Source organism: Sitophilus oryzae, unplaced genomic scaffold (assembly GCF_002938485.1).
Source record: "Sitophilus oryzae breed Bouriz unplaced genomic scaffold, Soryzae_2.0 scaffold_177_pilon_pilon, whole genome shotgun sequence".
NCBI classification, from domain to species: domain Eukaryota; kingdom Metazoa; phylum Arthropoda; class Insecta; order Coleoptera; family Curculionidae; genus Sitophilus; species Sitophilus oryzae.
This window is the reverse complement of record NW_022146479.1, coordinates 7566593-7594540: the sequence shown is the minus strand read 5'-3', so window position 1 is coordinate 7594540 and position 27948 is coordinate 7566593. Positions and strand designations below refer to the sequence as shown.

The 27948-nt window shown below is 31.0% G+C and overlaps 1 protein-coding gene across 1 annotated transcript in view; it reads left to right on the top strand.

Moving 5' to 3' along the window:
- The first annotated feature begins 605 nt into the window (after positions 1 to 605).
- Positions 606 to 27948, top strand: part of LOC115882287 (PDZ domain-containing RING finger protein 4) — a 135393-nt gene continuing 108050 nt past the window's right edge. Inside the window, exon 1 of the mRNA XM_030900254.1 lies at positions 606 to 789. Coding sequence (XP_030756114.1) covers positions 769 to 789 — 21 coding nt within the window. The 5' untranslated portion in view covers positions 606 to 768. The remainder of the gene's footprint in view (positions 790 to 27948) is intronic.

Below are 27948 nucleotides of genomic sequence, written 5' to 3'. Positions count from 1 at the left end.
CACAACTTATCTTAGATAAAAACTACGAAAAACAACTTTTTTAGCTGCCTTTAATTTACCCTTTAAAGTAAAGTTTGTTATTGGAAGAATATCATCAGAAGACATCTAAAGAATGACAGAAAGGAAAACTTACCTGTGGATTAAAATGACAGACTCTAACGAGATATCTCACTGTCGAACATATCTCGTTAGGCAAACATTTCACATCAGTAGATTAGTAGATCAATTTATTTTTCAACAAACTCTGTCTGGATGGATTTCGTTTGGATTTCAGAGCTTATTCTGGAATTTCCAAAAATTTGTCTGGAAACCCTAGTTTTAAATTATAATTCGAAAACATTTCTAACTTTTCTAACTGATTTTTAATAGCATTTATTTGAACGATTTATAATAGAGTTCTTAGCGGAAGTTGGAATTTCTTGTATTTCCGAAGCCAGTAAAGAATTCGCATCTTAAAAATAATTTGTTCGTCTCAAAAACCCATTTAGCAAGTTCCAAGTGTCGTGACATAAGTTCTGACTGCAATAATAGTTCTTATGATGCCTAACTTGGCGTTGCTTTGCCTCTAACTGGCATCAGGCGTAAAGGGTAGTGTAGTCAGTCTTGGTTCAGCGTCCGGTGAGAACGCATGGGCTCCTCTGCAGCACGAGATACGCGCTTTGCTCCTCCGCGTCTAACTTTTCTCAAAATATAAATATATATTTTACAAAACTTTTAGCGCTTTTTCTTGTGTATTTACTATATGTACGCTGTCGCTGGTTTCTATACATGGATTTTATTATACTTAAGGTAAGGTACTTGAAAGTTTAATGACATTTGGTGTTTTGTTTGGTTCACGTGCAATGGGCACAAACTTTTTGGTACAGAGAGCTTTCAGCCTCAGGATTCTTAGTTCGTTTTTAAGTGCTCTCCGTTATTCCGGATTTTCTATAAATATTTTAATTTACGCGGTTCCTTGTTTATTTTATCTATTTATTTTACTAGCGGAGTTAGGAAGTAATTTGTTATTGCTTTGATTACGTTAGTGAGTATGAAATTTACATAGCACTCACTTAAATCAAATCAAACATTTTTTCCCAAAGTTTAATTTTTGTTTAGTTAGATATTTGTGTAAAATTTTGTAGCAGTCAAAACAAAATTATTGCTAATACAGCCTTTTTTTTAATCGCTTCCTTAGTCATAGGATATGCATATCGCTATTGTAACGATGCATTTTTTGACCTATTGCGGTGCATTCGTCATATTAAAATGCATAATGCAACAATTAGCATTGAAAAATATTCATAAACGAATATTTTCAATGCAAAATTTCAAAGCGTTAAAGCGTAACCTTCTTAGCAAACTGTGCGCAAGTTAAATAAAAACCTAAAAGCAATTGAGTGTATAGAGAGCGTTTCTTCGGTCTAATGCCTGAATAGCCTTGTAAAATATGTTTTTCCCCGTAAATCCCAACCTTTCAAGTGTGTTAGCCAAATGTTGCAGCGCCTATTGAGGGATGGTCTTTCAGCAAAACCTTTTTAACAAGGTGTTTTAAAACTAAATTTCCTTTTTACCTCGCACGCCCTATTCACCTCTTAATTTACATTAAAACTATTCCCATTGAAGTTGCTGAAAGGTTCTAACGAGGTGACAGGAAAGTGCTTTCTGTTTTTATCTTAAGGAAGCTTCGGAAATACATAAAAAGAAACTTCTAATTAATAAAAGAATCAAAGGAACGGCAGGCAGTTTCATTAAATATATTGGGGACGGCTGGTTGCGGTTCACGATAAAACAGCTGGTTTATATTGCCATGCTAAAATTCCCGCTTTGCCCGTGTGACATGTTCTTTATTCCAACGTATTGTAGAATCGGCCTGGGCTGCAAAATTTAAATATCACAAAATTAGTGACATTAAATACTCTCATCAAAATTAAATAGAAATGTGCTCCGCATTTTTGTAAATTTAGGCTTTGGTATATCTTGGATATGTTTCTATTCTTAGTCTTGCTCTTAAGCCGCTCCTACACGATGCGTCCAACGTTGGTTCCAACGTTGGCACCAATATTTGGCACAGTTTTCATCAATGTTATACAATACACATAACTGGCAAGTGTGTCTCCCACACAATGTGGCAAATGTCCGTGTGTCCAGCGTTGGAAGGTGTTTGCTACATCGTGTGGGTCCGACTTTAGTCTTGCATAAAAAGCACGACCAAGATGGGCGTTCGATCCGCAAGACCAAGACCGACTAGTACAACCTATTTATTTGTTCAATATTTATTACAAACAAAGGTTTTCCCACTATTGCAAAAAAATTTAAAGAAAGAAATGCTCATTTAATTAAAAAATAAAAAAAATTGTCTAATAATTTTTCAATGTTCTAATAATTTTTTTTTCTATATTATTATTTATGTAAAGATTTTGTATGTAGACAGTGCCTTTAGTAAAAATATATTTTGTCTTGTAGCAAGACCAAAACCAACACTAGACACTGCAAGATTAGACTACTATTAGACTGCAACACCAAGCGAGCACTTATTGATATACTTAGAGTTTATTTTATACTTATAGATCCAAAAACATATATAAAAATAGCTTGATCCTGATATGATCAAACAAAACTTTAATTACCGTGAAATCAATCCACAAAATATAATTTTATGTTTTTTTATCAAACGAAAGCAAGCTAAAAAACTTGTTTTAATTAACGAAAAAATAAGTTAAAGGAATTTCTATTTTAATGAAACTGTTTCAAACAGCTAGTTCAATATGTTTCTTGTCTTTCAAAAATACTTCATATAGTGAAGAAAGAGTGGGAAAAAATCCCTGCTGTTTGGAATAAGGATTATTGAAAGCAGTAGTACAAACATTTTTAAAAGACCCATTTGGGTTAATTACAACATAATTCGGCATTTCATTATGCAGAGCTTTTTGTATTCCTATTGGAGATTATGAGAGCTTTTTTTATTCGGGATTTTTAGCAATATGATAAGTATGTAATACACAAATTATCTCGAAGAATGTTGGAAAGCATATACAGGGCTAATACTGATATTAAATAAGTATATAAAATAAAGACTAATGATGTATATTTGTCTAGTACACTATTTCTGTCTAGAACAGAAAAATAGCTTATATTCATTTTGATAGCACAAAAATTAAATTTAACCCAAATGAGAATGGATACATAATAAAATCGTGGAAACTACTTCAGCTAAACCACATTCCATCATTTTTATATGTATCATATTTGTGTTACAACACAACGTTGGTAAGGCTCATTTGTCTCTTAAACATATTAGCGGCTATATATTATTTGGTCAGTAGTTGACTCACACTATTTGTTTTAATTATAGTAATTTATTTAATAACAGGCTATATTGTTTTGAAGTTTTTTTCCTATTTCAACCACATATATTTATTATAATTAAATACTATTAAACGTTTTATGAATAAGTACATTTTGGACAAGCTTTAAATATTATTTATTTCTTACCCAGTATTTTCGTAGCTATACATGGATTTAGTGACTATAATACATCTCTTAGGTCATTAACTCATGGTGAAATAAAATAAGCAGGCAGGAGTATCCACTTTACACAAATAATATTTTGAGGCATTGGCGTACCCAACCCGTTGATTAACCGGTGAAAAATGTTTAATTCCCTGGCACGTTCATGTAGTAGTTATAATAATGATCGAAGGAGGAACACAGAGAGCTTTATTCGTGCTATATGTTTTCTAGCTGTAAACTAAAATTAATAGTTTTCTGTGAGCAGTGAGGCACAAACAGTGTGCCTGTAAAATAATGTTTCTAGTAAAGTTTTGGGTGTTTTGGGAAAGCAAAGTAATTTTCGCTGTTTTGATTTATACTGTTTTCCTCTGGTTTCGATGCGGCCAGGAAGAATTTTAGGATATTTTGGTGATTTCTATTAGGCAAATAGAAATTAGAACTAGTTCAAAGATAAAGAAAATAGTGAATGTAACATAAGAAATAATTGTTCTTTGATTGAATGGTTGGGTTTGGTTGTCATAATATATAATAATTAATTAAATATAATAATTTAAATATTTTTGACACTGACTTCTTGCCAGCTCTGACTGAGATTAGATTAAAATTAAAAAAAAAATATTGTGTGCATTGTAAGTAATGGGGTACTACCTCCTTACAAATCTTAGTATTTCCATATGCGTTAGCGTGTTTAAGCGTCTATTAAAGAATAAAAATTGTTTAGTTCCGTAGCACGTTCACGTAATAACAATAATTCACGAATTAAGACTTTCCTTACCATAAATTTCCAAGTTGTAAACTAAAATTAATACGTTTGTGTGTAGCGTTTATCGGGCCGCAGAATTTCATCGGTAAATAAAGCCGAGCAAAGCACGGCTCACGCTTTGTTTAAAGCTTTTCAATGACCAAATTATCGATTTTTCCAAGCTGCAGGTCGCTAAGTTTAGATCTAAACCAATTATTAGTCTAATATCCGGTTTAATGGTTTTCTAATTAGATGCCTTTAACACTAAATGGGCTGCCGTGAATGTGCCTTCCTCTTAAATCATTTGCATTTGCGTTATACATTATATATTCGCGGGATCGTTTTGGAAATTATCGCATTTGCCGATATAAAAGAGCATTAACTTAATTGTTTTAACCGCTTTCTTAAGTGCTGTTCTCGTCGATTTTAGGGAAAATTAATATTTTTTTATTTCTAACTTCTTGTTTATTTCTTAATAAATGGTGTTTTAAGGAACACATTTTGTTTTCTTAACTTTTATTATGAAAGAAGCAAAACTAAAGCAACAGACAGCAAGGTAAAACCTACGCAAAAACAGAGACTGGCATGCATCTGCTTCACAGGAGCCATTAGAACCTGCCCAAAAGCAGCGGAGGTCATTCTAGATCTAACACCAATGCACATTGTCATTGGTAGATATTCCAGTGCGAAAATAAAAGAATTATCAGCTCAGGATCTTGGAACACCCTCAAAAGCGAGATTTAACTTTTCCAATTCCCAGTGGACATACCAAGAATGTACAACTTTGAGAAACTGTAGTATTAAGCTACAAAAGGAATTTGAAGAGATAAACGTTTGCTTAGCAGTTAAAAGACATACCATAGATACCATAACGTGGCATCATACCCACGTTACGTGGGTATTATACCATGTTATGGTATTACGTGAACCTACCCCAGCATCATTCAGGCAGTAATCTATACGCTATCAAAAGATGCGTACAACTTATCTTAAGCAGAATTTACACTGTGTCACTTTGGATGTACAACCAAAATGAATCAGTCAGATTGAATTCATCCAAATTGAACATCCTTGTTTACATATTTTCATCCAGTTCGCAGCAGTTCACTGTTTCATCTTCAGCAGGCTGCCACCTCTCCCGGTGTTTTTTATATCGAGGTTGGCCGCACGGATCGGCATCGGCTGTTTACATTTTTCACTTGCCGTTCAATCTGGATGAATCAACGGTTCGTTGAACGCTTCTTTCAACAAAAGTAGGAAGACCGTCAACTTGTTTCATCGTTCAATTTTAGTGTACACTTTGGATGAAACAGTGATGAAAGGCAATTTATACTTATCACTTTGGATGATTCATCCAAGTTGTACATTCAAAGTGACAAATGTAAATGAGCCTTTAGATAAGAACTATCGACAACAAGATATAGTCAAGCTTTAAGAGCTATCAACTCAGTAACCATCAATTCAAGGTTGGTTAAACAATACCTAGAGAAGCTGAACAAATTAGGCAATGAAAATAAAGCCCTCCTAACTCTGGGTGCCAGCCCAGGGATAGAAATGAAAAATGAAACGACCTAGTTGGAAAAGGAGCGAACATCCCACTCACTGGACAAGCACCGTTCTGCTTCCCAAGTGGAATCGAACTTAAAGCAGAACTCAAGAACATGGAAGACTCCATCCATAACCTGGAATGGGAATCCTTTAAGCTCCAAGGGCCAAAGACACTCGAAGAAATTTGTATAGGACTTACCGACCGAGAAAAATCAAAGATTTTCCTTGAAGAAAAGGTTAAGAACAATCTTCGGATGGTCACGGATTCTTTAACAGGGCCGTGTGTCTTCAATAAACACCTCAGTAGATTGAAGCTAAAAACGGCGAATGCAGATTCTGTGGGGAGAATGGGGAAACCCCAGAACCCCTCGTGACAGAGTGCGCCGAGACGACAACCATTCCTGCCATAAACTTTGGTATGACTGATACCGGAGATGGAGAACTAACCTTTCTAGAACCGTCTGAGATACTAGCTTTTGCCAAAGCCCTGAGACTGTATGATAAGTTACTCAAGATAGAGGAACACAGTAGATCTATAGGATCGGGGTGGTTAACTTCCCCTTCCCATATAATCTACAATCTACAATTATTATTATTCTTTTTATATTTAGTCGATTATTATTAATATACTTATCAATGTCACGTATTGAATTAGGTAACAAGCGAATAATGTATACATAATATTCACTTTTAGCTATGAAGTAATAAAAGTAAAAGTAAAACAGGCATTCAGATGAAAGCACATATAGACATAAATCAAGAGTACAGATAGGAAGGTGCATAAACATCGAATGTGTTAAAAAATAAAGATATGTTTGTGACTATAAATACGGTTATGGTTACGAGCAATATAAACATGTTCATAGAATAAATATCAGAGATTCACTGATAATCGTTTTACTATTGGTTCGATTGTAAAGATATGTGATGATAGAAGTAAAAATATGTTTAACGTGCATATTTATTAGTGGAAGTCAAGTTCAATTATATTTACTTTTATTTATGTTTTATGTTAATACTGACAAAAAACATTTCATTTTACTTCAACTTTGATGGCTCGTTATTTTATATTTTTATTGCTTATTAAATTTATAACGCAATGAAAATATCATCATAAATTTCAAGGATTTTTAACTATAATGATATTGATTTGATTTATTTTATTTTTAACAGCATCCCCAATTTTATTAATTTATTTTTACTCTCTTAGATGTTTTCATTGGAGTTTAAAATAAATAGTTTTTTTTTAAACATAATAATAAAATAAAAATTGAATATTTACATAATACGTTTTTTTAGAAAATCAAATTATTATTCTGTACACATTGGTTATAAAATTAGTGCCACCAAAGATAATTTTATTATATTATATTTATCTTTCTACACTGCCACGGGCAGCTGTAGCTGGTTATGGAAAATTATCAATCACTGTCAGTCAGTTATTTCAGAAATGTTTTAGTTACGTTTAAAGACTTTTATTAAGGATTTCAAAGCTACAATAAAAAGTTACTAAGTATGACAATTACTGTAACGACTAACGAAGTATTTCTCTGAATTACAATCTTACCAAATTGATTAAACACGCTATTTAATACGGACAAATGAGTTACTTGTAATAAGCATTAATGAATTTATGATGTAACCGTATCCGAACAGGGGACCTATGTCAACAATACAACAATCAATTAAAAATATAAGTGTACAGACGAAGAATGAAAATATCTGCGAGCCACACACATCTTGGCATTATCTAAAATCCATAATTCATATCGAACGTCAAAAAATTGTTTAAGTACAAATATTTGCCTGGCATTGATTGCAACTGAATCAATATCGCGCAGTAGAATATGAACATATATCCACGTTTTGCTTTTAATGTTTGTATTACTTATGCTACTGACAATATTTTTAGCGCTATTGTTTAAATGGGCTTTACTTATGGTCTCTTTCGAGTTGTGATCTATTAAACTTTCCAGAATAGTTATATTTTGTTATTTTTAGATATATACAGAATATTTGGTATTCTATTGTTTTTTGGACTCTTAGAACATTAAAACAAAACGGTAGGTGGTCAAGAAATCTCTAGAAAAACAGTCAAAACTTTAGTGGGTCTATTAACAGGGTATTTTCTAAGCTTAATATGCATTTAAAGCTGACATGATTGACGGTCAGTCTGAAGAAGAAACGACAGAACAAATTTTATGTCGATGCGACAGCCTGGCAAATGTGCGGTTCTTTGTACTAGGCAATGATAGGGCATTGACAAAGAGCTTTGAGGGTTCAATCTCCAAGTTGCTAAACTTTTTTAAAAGGATAAGTCTGGAAAATGTAACCTAATGGTCAGGAGAGGACCACAACAGATCTGAAAAAGTCGCAATGGAAAAAAGTCTAATCTAAACATTAGAAGACGAGCTCGAATTTTTTTAATATGCTTTAAATTAAGTCACTATAAAAAATAAACACGTTATGTACATTAAAGCCATTTAAACTTTTTTGGTACAATCTAACACTGTACTAATTAAAAGTGATTCCAATTTTCCGTTTTTGAATCATACAGTTCATTTTATTAGGTATATTTCAAAAAAATGGCCATATAAAGAGTTTTCAACTTACCTATATATATATATATATATATATATATATAGGCAGAGGAGTATATATATATATATATATATATATATATATATACTCATATATATATATATATAGCAGCATATAGCATATATATATATATATATATATATATATATATATATATATATATATATATATATATATATATATATATATATATAAGCAGAAAATAGTCTCGACTGACTAGTGAGAAAGAAAATCTGGGATTTAGTGGGGTTGCAGTCGGAAGGGTTTGACAAAGAATTAATACACTTTGTTAATTGTCAAGCTTTCGGAATTTATTTATTCCTTCCTCAGGACACTAAAATGGAAATACCAAGTTAGAAATTGTCAAGCTTTCGGAATTTATTTATTTCTTCCTCAGGACATTAACGTGGTACCAGAAAAGACCTTCATAAAAACTACATTAAACATGGTTTGTGTTGATAACTCCACCGTGAAAGCATCGCTGACCAGTCAACCACAAGGACTCTTGTAAGGCGGTTAAGCCGCCAAATATAAGTTAGAACATTAGAATAATTAGGAGATGTTAGAAATTTTTAAATTAAAGAATTTTTTGCGTCTCAATCCGAAGCGTGGAGGCGCAAAACAACTGACAGGCGACAACCGCGACATCCAAACGTCAAAAGTCAATTGTCAGAAGTCAAGTTAGTAAGAGTGATCTATGGATGTCGAACAAGGCTGTGGCATGTCCATAATTGTATTCATGTAAAAAACCAATGAAGATGGCGTCGTATCTGTCAAAATTGACGTTTTAAAAAATTTTCAGATAAAAAATCGGCATCCTCACGAGAAATTACGTTAAAATGTATTTTTACTATCTTCAAATAGGTAACAGGAAAATTTTAAATTGGGTGAGACACTTAAAATGATGTCCCTGTACATTAAAGCCATTTAAACTTTTTTGGTACAATCTAACACTGTACTAATTAAAAGTGATTCCAATTTTCCGTTTTTGAATCATACAGTTCATTTTATTAGGTATATTTCAAAAAATGTCCTTATAAAGTTTCTAACTTACCTATATATACATATTGTAGTTAGCAGAATTTACTGCAGAACAGTAAATAATATTGTAAAAATTCCTGTCAAATTTCACCCCTCAATAAAATCAGACAATAAATAACACCTATTATATTTTAAAGGCTGTTTGAGACCGTGTAGTCCACGGCGGGTCATGAATTTTGAAGCCATCTTGGTAATACTGGCATTTTTTCTTGGATTTTTATCGGTTTCTCTATATTTGACGAACATCAATACACAGGTCACGCCACTGAATCATTCACACGCATAAAGAATTCGAGAGGTGCACGGGAAACTATAAATCTCAAGGCTAATTTCTTTTGTTGCATTTTTTTATGCAGCCTTTGCATAATTTACTTTATTTGTATTTAAAATGCGATAAGATCAAACAAATGGAACAATATATTGGATACTAATTGGCGAGATGCATGCCATAATCGTTAAGATATTAATTGTAATGTTACGGATAATACTAATTGTTCTTTTAATAGCATATTGTTTACCTATATATAAACAAGACGTCTTAAAAGTCGAAAGGTAGTTTCGTGTGACTATAATAATGCCTTAGCTTGCTTTTAAATTGCTACATTACAAGTGAAGTAACCGCAAAAACAATTTATGTAAATGTCTTATAATCTAAAATGCTTTCCGGAAAATTTATTTCTAATTGAATTCTGGCGTCTCATTGGGCTTTTCAATAAAGTTCTTTTTGGACTTCTTACGTCATCATATTCCGGGCCGATCTGATTTAATTGAAATTTTTGTTCATAATACCTTTTCTATTTTTAAACTCGTTCCTTGGGCGGCAATATTAATTTTTAAAAAGGGTTGAAATTTAGATCCATCAAAACACTTATTCTTTAAATTATGTCAACTAGTATATGTTTGTTAAGACTTAATTAATTATCCTGAAGAAAATACTTAATTTAATAGAACTTGCATTGCCTTAAACTTATTTTGTGGTTTGCGTTGCATTCATGCCTCACTGACCTGCATTGTATCTGATGCACACTATTTATTTTTTAAACGTTATGTTACAGAATAAGATTAAGGCAATGCATCTTCAAACAAATTGTTTTCTGTTCTGCTTCCGAAATAGAAACCATCACAATGTACTGATACCATAAACTATGTTAGTATGATACACACAGATCTGAATAATAACCCAGTTTTAATAAGTTTTTAATTAAGAAATAATAATAAACATGAAGGGCAATGCAGTGTAGAAGCAAACCCTATGGTTTCTTCCATTCTTTTATTTTTATATTTCTATATGGCAACAGGTGGGAAAACAATATACTGAAATTACAAATTAAAACTACATATATTTAGTTGCAAATTTATATTATTATTAAAACAGATATGCAACTATCGTACCAAATACCAAGTGACCCAGATAAAGAGAGACAGTTTTTGCTATGGAAACTACAAAAGCTGCGGGATTTTTTTGTTTATAAGCCTGAGCGTCTAAAGATTTATGGGATCGATAGGAGGTGGCGCTGCGGATATAGAAAGTGATGAACGAGAAAAAATCAAATTGAGTAACAATTTGCCAACACTGAAAAATGAGTCTGTAGCGGCATCCAGACGTTTGAGCGTCGTTAGGTTTGATGAATATTGGTTTTACGATTACGACGTGGAATTACATTCTCAAAACATGTAATGGAAGCGTCACCTGGGAGAACTCCATAGAGAAAAATATGCAGTTGAAAGTGTAGAGAGAAAATTATGAATTATCTCTTAATTAATTGTAATGGTTAAGATTAATTAATTATTATTAAAGTAACATCATGTAAAAGATGTTTCTTAAATTACGAGATAGAATATAGGAACAAAATAAAACAAAATAAATTTGATTGCTTGGAGAGGTGTGTTCAAAAGATAATTTAGTCACGCCTTTGGTAACTGTAAACTATATTTCTGCGATATATCGACAATCCTGTTATGACTGAAGCATTTGTTTCATTGTCTTCCACGTTATTTTTTGTTGTCGTGTTGCGGAGTGGTTTCAGGTACTGTGTAATTATCCAATTTCCGATTTTCGCTATTGTGTCTTACGACCCGACACTTTTTAGACGATATTTGCTTTTAATTAGACATCATTCCCTCGAATTTAAAGCACACACTGTTAAAATTATGCGGGCTTTTATCAACAAACCCCCGCGGAATACAAAAGATGCTTCCCAAAGATAATTCGCACAATTTTCGATGGCATTCGAGATTTTGCATTTTAAAATAGTCAAATTATATTATTTCCCTCTTAAATTGCTTCATTCCGCTCAGTTGTATTTCACAAAATAAAGCTAAAAAATATGATTTTACATATTTTTATCAGGAAATGGCACGGTTGTCGTTCTGAACATATTCAGATAAATTTTATTATTATTCCGTAATATTGCTAAAAATTTGTGGCCGAGTAATTACATTTGAATATTACCAGTTTTGTAAAAATATCCAATTTTATTAATTGATTGAATTATGTTACAGTAACCATTTGTAACTGCATTTTGTGCCCTGAGGGTTTTTTGCCTTATCCACTACATCTGTGGGCTGGCACCCAGAGTAGGAGGACTTTTTTTAACCCTGCTTGACTATCAGGGAAAATGGCTATTTCTTGTTTTCGATGGTTGTTACCTAATATAAGTTGTACGCATCTTTCGATAGCGTAGATTTCTGCCTGAAGGTTTCTGGGTTCCAATTTCCCCTGGAGTCTAAGTGCTCATTGGATCGGAGTATTTAGTTTTCAGCCAAAATACTCTTATCCACGTTCTGCTTTGGTTTTGGAAGCAGCTGCATACCACCTTATGGTATGGTCTTTTATCTGATGAGCAAACGTTTTTCTCTTATCATCCTATTTATTGTTCAATACTACAGTGAGGTGTTTTTTTAAAGTTGTACATTTTTGGTATGTATCCACTGGGAGTTGGAGGAGTAGGAGAGTAAAATTCCTTTTGAGGATATTCCCAGCTTCTGAGCTCACAATTCTCCTTGTAATGTTTCGGTCAATGACCATTCTAATTATTGTCGCATTGGCATATCTACCGATGACCATGTGCAGCGGTGTTATGTCCAGAATGATCTCCACTGCTGCTTCTGGGCATGCTCTCATGGCTCCTGTGATCACAGGTTTTGCCTTGCTGTACGTTGCTCTAGTTTTGTGTACCAAGCAATTGCTCTATATATAATCATGCTTTGTGCGAGTCAAATGGTATAAATTTAATTTGACAAGCCAAAACATCTTTTTTAAACTCCAGAAACTCATCGTTCTGATTATGCTATTATGCTACCGTATGTATACTATATCGAACAAAAATCGACGTCAAAGAAGGCTGGGATGATAATTTTGATATGTACGATAGCTCGACGTCATTTACTGAAAATTGACAAAAAACTGGTCAATTTTAAACTACTCCATTTAAAATAATTTTTATTCAATATAAAAATAAATTACAGCCTTCTTAAAGCCAACTGGTAATGAGCGCTTTTAAGAAATAAAGAAGAATACGGTCAAATAATGACGTCTAGGGTTTGACCTCGCCAAAATTACCATCGATTGTTACTCCTCAGCCGTCTTTGACACCGTTTTTTTTCGATCGTATGGTATGTAGCTTTATATCACGGAATGAAGGTTAACTGAATTTCATATGTTATCAAAACCATGCTACAAAACTGATATAGTATTCCTATCTGTGGTTTAAAAATAATAGATTATAGAAATAGGCAAAAAATATTAACTTAATAATTTGTACATTCGTCTGATACCTTGAGACAAATTATGTATTGAAAAATTTCAAAGATTTAAGGGATTCCACTGTAAACTCGTCTTTCAGAACTAAATCAATTACACTTCTGTGACGGTATAGCCAAGATTAAAAACCCTACAACTCGAATATCTTTTCATCAATCTAAAGTAGGAATCTAATTTTATTCGCGTCGAATAAAAAACATATAAATAGAAAAGCTTTTTCGCACGGTTGGCAGAACTGAAATGCAAGATGTTATCCGGTCCGTAGGTGTCATCAAGTACCACCTCAGACAGATAGGTGTCACAAAGCGATGCAGAGATGCATAATGCGCTGCCAGATTAGAATCTCCAAGAAAAAGACCGTGCCTGGCTAATGTATAGCCGCGTTTCCTTTTATCAAAAATGTTGAGCGTTTTATTTTTTTCGTCAACTACAACTTAACAGATTGCTTTGGCATAATGTTACACGAGAAAGACATGGATAAGGAACAGATTTAAGATATTTTATTTTATATTCATGTTTATATTGAAAGGAACCGCTTATTCAAATATGTATGGTAGGAAAACACATTTAAATGGAATACAGGGCATAAGGATATTCTATGGATAACATTAAAAATACTTTAAAACTTAGTTTAATGTTGAATTAAGTCAAATAAACTTTGTAATAAGTTCAAAAGTTGTTGCATTTCAAACAGAAGTTTGTGTAAACCGTATAAAAAATGGAATGGCCAAACATTTATGTGAATTTATCTCGTCTATTATTAAAAGGTGTTTGGCTTTATGTACCTGTTGCTGCATTTGGCCATTCTACAACCTTTATTTTCTATTTTCCTATTTTCAGACTTGGTGCAGTCTTATCGTAAAGTGAAACATAAGTTTTGTCCGTAAGGCATTTCCAATATAACTCACTTTCATCTGCGTTGTAAATTTAGTGATCGCCGAGATTAAATTCTTGAATAATTTGTGTTAGTTCCACTTTAACGGGATTAACAAATTTTAGTTCTAGTGTCGCATCTAGAAATATCTACATTTTCAACTTATAGATTAAAAAGTGCGTATTAACTTTTTCAATAGTTTAATGATCAAAAACCGAAAATTGTGAAAAGGCCATTTATACGTCTTCATGTAGAGCTAATGGATTTATATATAAAACGTATGCATATACTACTATATTAATAAGAATTTGCCAAAGCATCAAAAATAGCAAGATAGAGGTAATAAAAAATTATCAAGAAATCACAACATATCGAAATAACAAAGACAAAAGAAATTAAAATATAAAAAAATTTTAATTCAAGAATTCTTTAAACTTGGTACTTTTAATTAATGTTTTACTGGTACTTAGTTGCCTGTATACCAGGTAGATATTTTTTATTCAAATATTGCAGTGTTTAGAGCATTAAGATAGGTTTAGAGACCGGTGCATAGCGCAACCGATCGATCCCATGGTATTTTCCTGTTGCCAAAATAGTCACGTACTATTGGCTTATGTAAACAAGCAGATTTTGAATAAAAATAGCATCAGCACGCCGAATCAAATCCCTTGATTAAAAAATTCTCCTCTATCAATATCTATTAAATTACTCTTTTTCAATCGAGTTTTAAATGTCAGCCTTGTAACTTCTTTGCAATCAACGTTGGCTTTTTAACAAAACATCAACCGTTATATTTGCAAATATGTTTATTATTTGTAAAAATAAATTTCTTTCGAATATGTGCTAATTGATACATGATTTATATTATAAAGGAAGCTTGTGAGATGATCAGACTAAATTGGCAAATTTTCAAATATTTCTAATAGAATACTAGTACTTACGAATTTTATAGCTTTTAAAATACATACATACTTATTAAATATCTATTACCACTAGTCAGTTTTATATATATATTTTTATTAGCACGTAACTATTATTAACAAGGTTACTATTGACCAGTTTATGCATGCATGTGTAACCAACCCAGCATCAGATATTACTCTGTTACCGATATCGTTTTATTTCAAAAACAACGTACTTTTATTTTTCAAAGCTGATTAATGAGTAAGGTCAGCCTAATTACAGATATTTGTATTTAATTAGTACATAACATAAACATTCAGTTAACTTAGTCAATTGTTTAGAATTACATTTTCCAATAATAAGCCTAATTCATAGTTTGGAAATGTTTGCCAAGTACAAGCAGTTCTTTAAATAGACAATAAAAATTATACAGACGGAAAATTATTTGAGAAATATGAAAGAAAATTGTGGATTAGAAATTTAAATGTACGGTATATTAAAAAAGATTGCTTTTACGCTCCCCTTGGGTAAAAATAATTGTAAATATCGGCGGTCTCCTATTGAAGCCAGGTGGTTGACACGATTTGATGAAGATCCATTTTGACAAGCCCTGATTGATTACCGAGAGCGATACAGAACGTGTCTATGTCAAAGTTGATAACACTCCCGTCGGCATGATTGAAAGGTATATTTTTAATAAAACCAGAAACATTTTTATCATTTTTATGTTTAATTAAAAAGCGCTCGATACTCTGACGGTTCCGAAAATAAATTTTCCACACGAAAAACCATTTCCATGGCAAGTCGGCTGTTTATAATTTCTTAAGCGGAAAGGATATGACACACTACAAGTGCATATGTGAATGCGGAAGCATCGGGATGCAGTACAATAAGCTTACGTTTTAGATGCTTCGATGGATAAGCATCCATGTTCACCATTATGAAGCGTTCGTAAAAAATATGATTAATAAAAATCTCGGCTTAGTTCATTGTGAAATTAATTACATACTTCAGCTGGGTGGAGATAAATGAAGGAACACTAACTAACTTCTATTAATCGTGATGGGAATAATCGATATAAAAGAATAAAAACTAAAATGTTACGTTATACAGAGTCACAGATAACGTCTGCGTCGCACGGTGGGGTATTAGCATGAAAAAGGTGATCGAAATTCGAAAAAGCAAATGTGTTTAAGATTTCCCAAAAAAAGATAAATGACAAGTTAAATCATGTCTGTCATGAATGGCGTTGCTATGGGTGTGTTTAGTTGCATTCATTTGTTTCAATGAAACGTCAAAGTTGTTACTTCTCAGAGATAAGAGGTAAATGGCTAAATTTTATGTTTAAAATTATAAATTATTGTTGTTCTTGTGCTCCTTTTACGTTTATATTATTGTTTTGATTGAAAATGGCTCAGCAAGCTGCAGGTATGTATTCTACGAAAACATATTATTTATTTTGATATTCTCTATACAAACAATTTTTTTGCAACTAAAAGTTAGGCGTTCAGAAAATTTGATTAAATTTGTGACATTTTTATTATACTTAGAGATTTAGTTGCGCATTTCGAAGAATTCAGCATATTGTCTATATACGTTTTACTTAGTAAACATTGGACTTTCATACAGTAAAATAAAATACTCCGACTTTTTGCGACTTTGCTGATAAAATGAGAAAAACATTCTTGGTTTCCTCTAATTTGCAAATCAATGATATACTAATGTGAGGTGTAAAACGCGATGGCATTGTTGTGTACAAAGCGATCACATTAGTGCCATTAGCAGTATAGCACAATTTGGCATTAGTAGCGGCTTTAGTGGTATGGGAATTGGTCGCGGATCAGTCATAGCATTAGTAGTATTTTGGTAGTATTAGTTGCGATATTACTACTGGCATTAGCGGCATTGACCGTGGAAACACTGGAACAGTGATTTCTCTTTCTTTTTTTTAGAATCGCGAATTATCCTTTATTTTGTTCATATTATTTCCGCTTTAATTGAAAATAGCAATAATTTGTATAAGGTCTACATAAAAAAAAATCGATCAACAATCGGTGTCTTATAACTCATGAATAACCCACTGTGCGTCGTATGGAACTTTTTTAATTTATTGGCTTAGGTGAAATTTGACTTAGGCGATAGTTTCTGCTTCGAGTTAAATTAAAAATGTCTTCTGTTGCCCTAGGATATCTGTCAAATTTGACATTTAAAGCAATAAATGGCTAAAAAGCCGGTTTCCTGGCCAAATTTTCAAAAACCTTTATGAAAAAGTTATTTCTTTTTTAATTCTAGATGAAAAATTAAAATTTCTTCTCTCATTTTTAACCAGTAGCAGCCGATTCTCGTGATATAGAAGCAAAAATAATATAATTGATAGGAATCCGTTTGTCATTCAAATATAATTCTTCCATAGATCGAGGTGATATCATTTCTATACAATTTAAGTTTAGATTTTCTTTAAAAATCAGACCCGCTATAGTAGTAAGTTATTTAAAAAAAAATTAATACTTTCATTTTAATTTGAAAAAAGACCTTATAAGGGCAATGTCTAAGCAAAACAATACTAAAATATATAATAATAAAAAGGCTATGAAAAATACATTTTGGTACCTAGTATAGTGCAAGTAAGTTCCCAGCATGTACCAATATGAATTTTGTAATGCCATCTCCATAAATGCGGAAGTTATTCATATTATGCATCATTTTTTTGACTAATTTTTAACAACAATTTTTTTTAACTTTTAACATATAGAATCGGTTGCTATTGATTAAAAATTAGAAAAAGTTATTTTTCATGTAGATGGCAGCAAAATTGGTACGCTTATATAAAATTAAAAAAAAAACTTTTTCAAACACAGTTCTTCTGCCAATAAACCCAGTTTAGCCATTTGTTAGTTTAATGTCAAATTTGGCAGATATCCAGGGACAACAGGCACAATTTCCAAAGTCACAATTTCCAAAGTCACTTTTAATATAAATCAAAGCAGAAACTATCGCCTAAGTCAATAAATAAAAAAGGTCCATTTTCCGCACTTTATCTGTGACACTGTAGACGTATGTTCTGTATACAGGGTGTCCCAGAAATAAGTACAAGTATTTTAAGGGGTGGTAGATCTCGATAAAAGAAACATATTTTCTCTTTATCGTTTTTCAAATAAGTCCAAAATAACGGAGTTATTTTACTTTGAAAATTTCCCAAAAAAAAAATGATTTTTTGCTAAAATTTTGAGAACCACTGGATTTTTTCGGGATTTTCTTTCTTTTTAATTTAATCTACTATCTATGTTGCCATATTATCAAGAAATTATGTTTTTAACTAAAAACTAAAAAAAAATCCGAATTTTCAAAAAAAAAATTCGGGAAAAAAACCTCATAGGCGTGTTTCTGGGGTTGAACCAGTTAAAATACTTGCACTTATTTCTGAGACACCCTGTATAGAATTTGGCATCAAATATAAATTTGATTTTTTTGACAAATTCTCCAAAATGTTTTTTTATTGCCCTTTTTTTCTGTATTGATTTAGTATGAATTTCTGAGTACATAATGGGAATATATAATTAAACAAGAACAAAACTAAAATGGAACAGTGTATGTTACCAGCTCCGTGCTTTCCATGAAGATTTTTTTACGTGAACCTCTATTGAATTGCTGCTGGTCAGCGGTTCTGCAGTTTAAAACTTCTGAAATATACGCTCTCAAGTCTCCAACAGTATATTTTGGCTTTGTTTGCAGATTTTTTCACGCCATTCATGTATTTTTTATCGCTGTACGGCCAGTACAAGGCTTTTCGACATTGCAGTGTTCGCAATGAAGTGTTTTTTAACGAAGATATTATTGTACGCCATGTCAATTATGATTTTGTGCCATATAATTTCATAACAATCCGCAATAGTTTATTATTTCCCAAATAATGATAATTTAATTTTAATATAAAAAGTTTATTTTGCAAAAATATGGAGAAGTGGAGAAGATAGTAAATATTTATAAATTAATCATGATTTTTTTATATATGATTTGGTAAACAATTTTCCTATTTTTTTTTAACCTTTAATAACAAAAATTAATAATAATATAAAAAAAAATATTGAGAATAAATTAAAAACTGTCATGGATAAAATTTCTGCATGTTTTTCAATACTATTAATATACAAAGGACTGACAAAAAAGTTAATTGTAATATTGAAGGGCGTTGAAAATCGATTTTTAAAAGTTTATAATATTAAGGGGGTGCTTGTTTTATATTTTTAATTAAATCGACACACAGAGACAACGTTCCTTTCCCCTTTTCAGCACTCACAAGCTATTGTCAGCTCTCTGATATTTTATAAGTTTAACTAAAACATTTCTAAATTTCTGCTTAATAAATTTAAGTGTACCACTTTTGTAATAATAAATAAAATAATTCCATAAAAATGTTTCAATTAAAATTACTAATTTATTTTGACGTAAATACTGACTAAATATTATGGTAGTAAGAAATTCATTATCCAAGAATTATATTAAAGCAATTTACACCAAAGTTTACATGGAATATTGAGCAATATTATTTCAATGTCATTTGAATATGTAACTTATAATTTTTAAAAGTTTTGATATACAGAAAAAAGCAAGTATACAGGGTGGTCGGAATTGTAATCGGAAAACTTCGGCAGAATATTCTGCAGATCAATATTAAAGTAAAACTTTACGTATAAATGTCAATTATATTTACATCAAAATCATTTTTTTTATCAAAAAGCATCCAGACACTAATTTACATCCAAATATCGGTATTAGTTCAGAAGTTATATTGAAAAAAATTGATATAAAAAATAAAATTTCTACACACCAACTTTTTTACTTATTTTTACTTGCAGGTCAAAAATTCACATAAATTCGGACCATATAAAAAGAATTAATTAAAAGCAAATTAGAAATTAAAAAAAGAAAATGTACTTTAATGAGTTACTAAGATTTAGAACACTAATTCATTACAATACACCGAAAGACTTGATTTTTCAACTGGACGCGCGTTTCGCTAACTATGTTAGCATCGTCACCAGATGTTCACAACCCAACTGTAATAAGATTTAATCTAAAAGACTATTTATATATTAAACTACGTGTTGTATATCCAATATATCTTGAATATGGCAATTTAATCGGTTATGTTTATTAAACATGTAAAACATATATCTTCACGTTTCAAAGGGGTATGTATAAACTTGTAAAAAGGAAATCTCTCAAATTTTTAGTAGTCTTGAATACGTCTTTAAAAAGCTTCTTGCACAGCGTATGTATGATCGTCGTAAGTGTCGACTCGATAGAAAAGTTAAAAGATACGGGAAATATTAGACTACTTTTTCCGTTTTGTGAGTTCTGAAACTTTTTAATTTTCATAAAATGAGGAAGTCGGCGCCTTATTTTGCTAATTAGAGGTGGTGCAGCTGGGGATTGTGCAAAATTGATTTTCTTTTGAGCATTAGTGGATTTTTATGCATGTTTTTATTATTTTTAATACTAGATTAAAATGACATAGGCAATAGTAAATAATAAGATTATGAAAATGTCAGAATTTGTAAGAAATTTTATTGAGATTCAGAATATAGATATCTTGATACTATCAATCATTGTTAGTTCCCAATAGTTAGTACGCAGAAAAAAATTGTGGGTGTTTGGGAAGGCTCCAAACGAAGCAATGTTAGGTTTTGTTAGGCACCAAAACATATATTAATCCATATGCCTTCAAATATTCATGGCGATTCTATTTGTAGGCATATGGATTAATATATATTTGGTGCCTGAAGAAGCGACAATAAAGTCGCGAAACGTCGCAAAAACATTGTTTCCTTTTGAACCTTCCCAAACACCAGCAAATTTTTGGCCATTTATTCACATTCTCAAACTCCTTTGAAAAGTAGTAAACATAGTTATTAAAATAATGAAAATTTTAGAATCTATAGGCAGAATTTTTTGTAGATTTAGAACCTCTGAGAGCTTCTATGCATTGATTTTGAGTTGAAACCCTTGTTTTTGAAGTCTTTTTGGTAATGGTTACAACATCCATAGTTTTTACATCCATAATTATAAAGGAAATTTGATTTAAATATTAAAATATCGTATAAAATATACCCACAATACTTAAAACTACTATTTGTATTTCTGGTTGTAAATGTTGGGACACCCTGTATATATAAAAAATAGTTCAAAGCATTCAAAATGTATAGCGGAATATTATTTCAATTGCTTACAAAACGGTTATTTGTAATGTCTGTCGCCAACGAAATTAACTTGTGGCAAAGAGAAATTTTTGTATTTTTTGTCGAAAGATGGTCTTCAGCTCTTGTGTGATAAATTCGCATCTTCCTCGAAAATCTGGCTACTTATACACTTATACGTATGCACAAAGCAATTTTCAAGTTCTTTTCCATTTTTCTTTGACTAGACCAATGTACGCTTGAACTTAAATCGCCAAAAGCTCCTCGTCGTTTGAAAATCCCTATTCTTTCACTTCATTCTTTCTAATTGAGAAAGGCACATGATTAAAAAATGCAATTTTCTTCCTTTTTTTCTCCGCCTGTCCGCAAATTCACTTCAAATAAAGAAATTTAACATAAAATATGTTATCTCATATCTGTAAAATTTCCATATATACTGAGAGTCTTATAGAAGTACAGTTATTCTAATCTTTGGTCACAAAAATTTTCTATTATTTTTGTGAAATTTTTGTTTTCAGACATAATATTTATCTCTATTACTTATTACTGTAAATACTTAACAGTTATATTGTACTAATGTTTATTAATGTTTGTGTTAAACAAAATAACTAAAAGTAATTATCATTTCTGTTTAAAAAACATTGGTTTCCTGTATTTATAATCTATTATTTTTAATTAGGAATGGGGTAATCCTAAAAGCTACTTAGCGCAGGTAATTATTAAAAAACAACGTTGAAGATATTTATGATTAATTTAAATTTAAAATGAGCACCCTCATTAAACAAGGTCAAAATATAAAAGTGTCACATTATTTCACTTAGAAGAATACCCTTATATCCCTTAAGAAAAGACTTCTGCCGTAATAAGGGGTAATAAACTTCAGGAGCCCCTACATCCCAAACGCTATTTACTTGAATTAGAGTTATGCGAAATTAGTCTTAAATTGGAGGGAGGGAGAGACACCAGGTGAAGCTAAGAGGAGTTATTTAGGACATTTTTAGGTTCTTACAAGAAAAATATGGGTATCTATAATATCTAATATTATATTTAGTCGCCAAGACGTTTTTAATCATTAATTTCTTAAATAATAAACTATTAACTACTAAATTTTGAATGTGAATAGTTTGCTATTTCTGCGGAAAAATACTTTTATCTTTCGAGTATTAATTTATACTTATATTACTTATTTTAAGAAAAATAGGGTATAGTTTTTGACTAGGAGGAAGTTTTTGACGATTTTTCTTTGACAGAAAATAAGTATTTTAATTTTCTTCTCATTATGGATAGTAGGAGCTCTTCGGCATTGACAAGCAAACTTGAATTGAGATAAATTTGAAACAAAAAAAGTTCGAGCACCGCAAAGGACCGCATTGTTTTGGGACCGGTTTGGGAATTATTAAAAGGACTGTTCGATGTTGAAAGGGAGTGAAGGTTTCATTTAGTGACAGAACAGAGGTTTTTGTTTAAGATTTCGTTATTAATTAATCCAGAAAAGGTTAGTCCGGGACAAAAATAGAACATTTTCATTCAGTCAGTCTAAAGATACATCGACGGTTCGATTTCTTTTATATATGCTGTGTGACAGAAATTGCAACACCTAGTATATACCTAGCTCTATTTATAATGTTTTGTCGGCTGATTGCCTGCATTAAATTGTAGTAAATGATAACATTTTTATCTCAGTCTGTTAACAAATAACCAACCTATTTATTTTCCCAAAAAAATCAATTTTTTTTTTTGAGAAATTGGTTTGTAATATTAAGTTTTATTGCATTATGGGTATTGAAAAGATCATTTAGCAATGCCTCCTGTAAGAAGACGTGCCATCAATTAATGTTTTTTCGGATATCCTTTCGGGATATTGGAAACAGGATTGGAAGGAAAGCTACAAGAGTGATGTGATGTTGAAGAACCAGTGATGAAGAACCAGTGATTGCGCAGTCAGTCAGTAGGACATTATAGTACCTTCATAGATCGCTTCAGCACAAGTAGCGCAATCGGAAATGAGTGGAGGGTAACTACGGGTCAACAGATATCTACAAGATCGATTTCTCGAAGAATTAGAGCTTATGGGCTATATTGTTATACGGCCCTCCATTGGTATTGCCAGTAACCAATAGACAGCTACGTCTGGCATGGTATTAAGAACGGCCTGGAATCAGGAGATTATCTGATTCGCAGCATGCCGCGATGAGTTACAAAATATCAAAACTTACATGAATGTGCAACTCACTGTTGAATTGTTAAGAATTCTTTTTAATAAATTTGTTTGAAAATTTCATTAATTATTATTCAATTACTTTTCAAAATATTAATAAAATATATTAACATTTACTGAGTGTTCTGTATGTCACAGTATTATATTGAACTGATAAAAATGCAGAAACTTTTTCTACAAAACTCTATAAAAAAAGAAATTTCTAAAATCAAAATAATTAAGAATAAATATTCACTAAAAAAGGCATTTGTGTAGGGCATCATACAATATATCTCTCAATAAGTCTCGTCTTTTCGAGTAAGGAAGTGAAATTTGTGTTTTTAATTCCTAACTACACTAACAAAAATAATGGTGCTTTTACTGCAACTTTAAAAAATTGGTGAGTAATCCCGTACAAGCTCCTGCTTTTATAAGCAATGACTCTATAAACATTTTATGCTTTATTTATGCTGTCGCTTAAGTCGTGATTACGCCACCACTTGTAAACAAGTTGCTTCACGAAAACTGCTTATTTTTCTATATAATTAACTACGGATTGAGGTGACTGATTTGAAGTGAAAATCAGGCTTCATAACGTCGTTTATTAGGGCTGTATTGTTTATAGTGTAGCTAATCTGAAGAATTGTTAAAGGACACAAAGACGCCTTGTATTTGATAATATTAGCGTGTGTGTCTTTCTTTAATTAGTGCCCTATTCATACAAAATTAATTGCGAACAAATTACTATAATTACAACCAATCAGTTTAACTGTAAATGCTCCTTATAACTCTTTTAATTAATGATGCATTCACTAATAAAAAAAAATGAAAATGTAATTTATTAATTAGATAGCCCGCATTATACATTTTTTGTGTTCTACAATATCACTTAATAATTTAATTACGGAAATATGAGTTTTATGATTTCTAATCGATTTAATTTCTAACGTCTAATTTGGAGTAAAATATATAGGGTGTCACAAACTGCATTTATCAAATATTAAAAATTAGTTGGCTCGTGACAATTATTTTAGTTCCTATGTTTAATAAGAATCTGTATAGGAAATTTTATACAATTGAGGGTGAAAAGATTTTTTATCATTGAGATATGTAAAAAAAAAGAGCTATTTTTGATGATGGTTAAAACGCCCCCTAAATCCATTACTGTTCTTGTAAGAAACAATGGTCTGTATTTTCTTACTCCACGCTTTTTAGTAATTAAACAACAGCAGTGCTAAGAAAATTTTCGTGACTATATGAGTGGAAAAAAGTCGAAAATGCCCGTTTTTTGGCTATTTTTTACACATTTTCAAAGGTCTTAGTAACATAGCAAACATAATCATCAAATATGAAGATTTTAGGATTTGTATGACATTTTATGTAGATTCAGAATATATACAGGGTGTCCCAGAAATAAGTGCAAGTATTTTAAGGGCTGGTAGATCTCAATAAAAGAAACATATTTTCTCTTTATCGTTTTTCAATTAAGTCCAAAATAACGGAGTTATTTTACTTTGAAAATTTCCAAAAAAAATGTTTTTTTTTTGCTAAAATTTTGAGAACCACTGGATCTTTTTTGGATTTTCTCTCTTGTAAATTTTCAAAATTTTTTTTTCGCGAAAAATATCTCATAGGCGTGTTTCTGGGGTTGAATTTACTACCAGTTAAAATACTTGCACTTATTTCTGCCACACCCTGTAGAACTTTGAAGGCTTAGATGTCTTGGTTTTGTAAGAAAATCTATTATTTTTCTCGTAAGATTTCATTGGTCTATTTTGCTTATTCTACGTCTTTCAGTTAGTAAATAACAGCAATTTTAACAAAATTGGTGACATTCGACGAGAATCGACCCCTTAGTTCTTTCTTTCACCCAACCCGTGCCAGGAGTATTTCTAATACAAATTAATACTTTTTAATAACTAAATCATTCGGTATATTATAATGAAATTATATTTGAGATTTTTCGATAAATTATATTCTTTGTAAAAGCTGCGTAACAGTATCCCCTTTCTGAAAAATGTGTATATTTGGGTTTATTTTTTTACAGCTTAATTTTGTGACATTTCTATTTACACGTCATATTAAATATAAACGGATGAAACAATGACACTTTACAAATAATACTTTATTTTGGAAAACTAGCAAACTGAAAGTGACCAATTTTCATATTTTATCGTTCTATGGACATTAACAATCAAGTTCCGTCGATTGGTTTTATTTGAAACACTATTTAATTATTGCGCTTGTGTGTTTTGGTTTTGATCATTGTTAAGTGCCCAACGTACATATTATTTTTAAAACAAACATGAATACAGTGAGTTCCAACAGCAAAAACAATAAAAATGGTTATTACGACGGCTTAAAAATATAGACCTTTTGTATTTCAAACAAATATTTAAATGATTACCATTAATACACTTTTTTGTTGCTAATTTCTATATTGTTACTTTCATATTCTATATATTTTTTTCAACTAATGGTAATCTAGAAGACAGCAATACAAATATTTAATACTAGAGATAATAATACAACGTTTAGGTTAAAGAAATTAATTATAATATTTGATGCATTGCAATGACTGATTACTATGTTATATTTAGCTCACCACAGAATTGCAGCCCTGCTAAAATTTTGAATATGTACGCAAACCCATTAGTTAATGTTCAAGTAGAGATTATTTTCTAATTTTTCAAATATCCGCCTGTCAAGAGGGGATATTAATTTACAACATCGGAAACAGGCATGTTCCTTCACTCTAGATTTTTTGATATATCATACAGTCAACCAGCACTATAATTTTCTAAAACGGCTGATGCCTTTTCCTACAGATTATCTATATAATTTATCTTCTTCAAATCATAATTACATATTTACATCATAAAATTTTTGTAATACGTAGGTATATATTTAAAATAATCCACAGTACTGTGAAAAACCGAAAGTGCGGAATAGTGCTTATTGCTATGTGTTATATTGCACACTGCATTGGTTTCAAATGGGTAAACCGAACAAAACGTTACGCTGTATTGAGAATATTGTTTTATGGCCCACTGAAAATCGCAGAATTCATATTTCGAATTGTTTCACATCGATTTATCCATTTCCTGGTATGGGACAAAACACTAGAAAACATTAAAAAGCGATAGAATAATCAAAAATACCAAATTTGTGCTTAAATACTAGATACTTTATTAGTTAAATTGATTTATATAAAATCATTTAATTTACTATTAATTCTCTTTTATCCATCAAATAAATAAACATATAAAATTAAATGTGTTGTTTGTTTATGGTTTTAAATAAAAATATACATAGGAGTAGTTTGTTATTTGTGCTACATTGTTTAAAAAGCGTAAATAGATTGGACTATGATTGTAATAAGATCATAAAGAATAAAATTGTATGGCTCTGTTCTCTGTTACTATATCTTTTTGTAAATAAATAGTTCCCAACTTATAATGAAATAAAAATTTGACGTTAACACTAAGAGTTATCAACAGTTTTTCGTCATTAAAGTCAATTTTTTTGTCAATTGTTAAAACTACAACACAAATAATACTTATAATAATTGTTTATAAATGCCATTTATAATTATAATGAGTTGGCAATTGCACGGGACCATAATTATAAAAGAATAATCTACCATTTAGATTACTAAGTAAATCTAAATCTAAACAATGCATTTAAGAATGAAATATTTTAGTTAGTAGAACATCACATCGTGCAATTGCCAAGTCATTATAATTATTACAGAAATAAAGATGTCTAATATTGATGCCAAGAATTTAAAACAAAATTGTTGAATAGATGCTTTAATAGAAACTAAATAAAATAAACTACAAAGTGTAGTGGAAGAATTGCGTTGTCAGACTTTTTTTATAGCATTTTATACATTCTATGTTTTTGATGGGATATATTCTGTACCCTTATACTTGACAAATAATTTTTAAATTATAATTCTAATGTCTTCAATAACTCGTGATCAGTTTTCATTGTCAAGAATTAGTTATAATAAATGTGTTATTTTGTATGTAACTAAATATTAATGTAAAAACTCGTCAGTGGTAATTGTCATTCTTTATTATTAATTACGATGCTTTAAACTGATTTGTTATTCCTATTTTTTATCCATATGTGTTATTCTCGTCAGCTCCAGGGATTTTTAATTCTCTTTTCAGCAATAATTAAAGATACTTCTATAGCATATTAATGAAGGATTGTACACTACATACCACGTTGCTTTTAGTTGTTTGCTAAAAGAAATGTTTAATGAAAATGCAAAGGTGTGAGACTTGGCACTAATTACTTAAGGTAAAGATTCATTTGTCATTGTAGTTATTAACCCTTTCTCGCATTGTACCCGCGCATTACCGAGATTGCCTGAAACCATATCTCAAGCATATGCCCTCCATCTAAATAAAAGTAATTAACATTTAAATTCGAACGTGATTGTCATTGAAATCGTTTTAGAGGTGTTTTGCATCATAATAGATTTATGTGGATGGAGAAATTACGAAAAAACCTCTGTCTCTTTCATTCTCTCAAGACGTCGAATTATTTTTCCCGTCTGGCGCTGCACAATATGTAAAA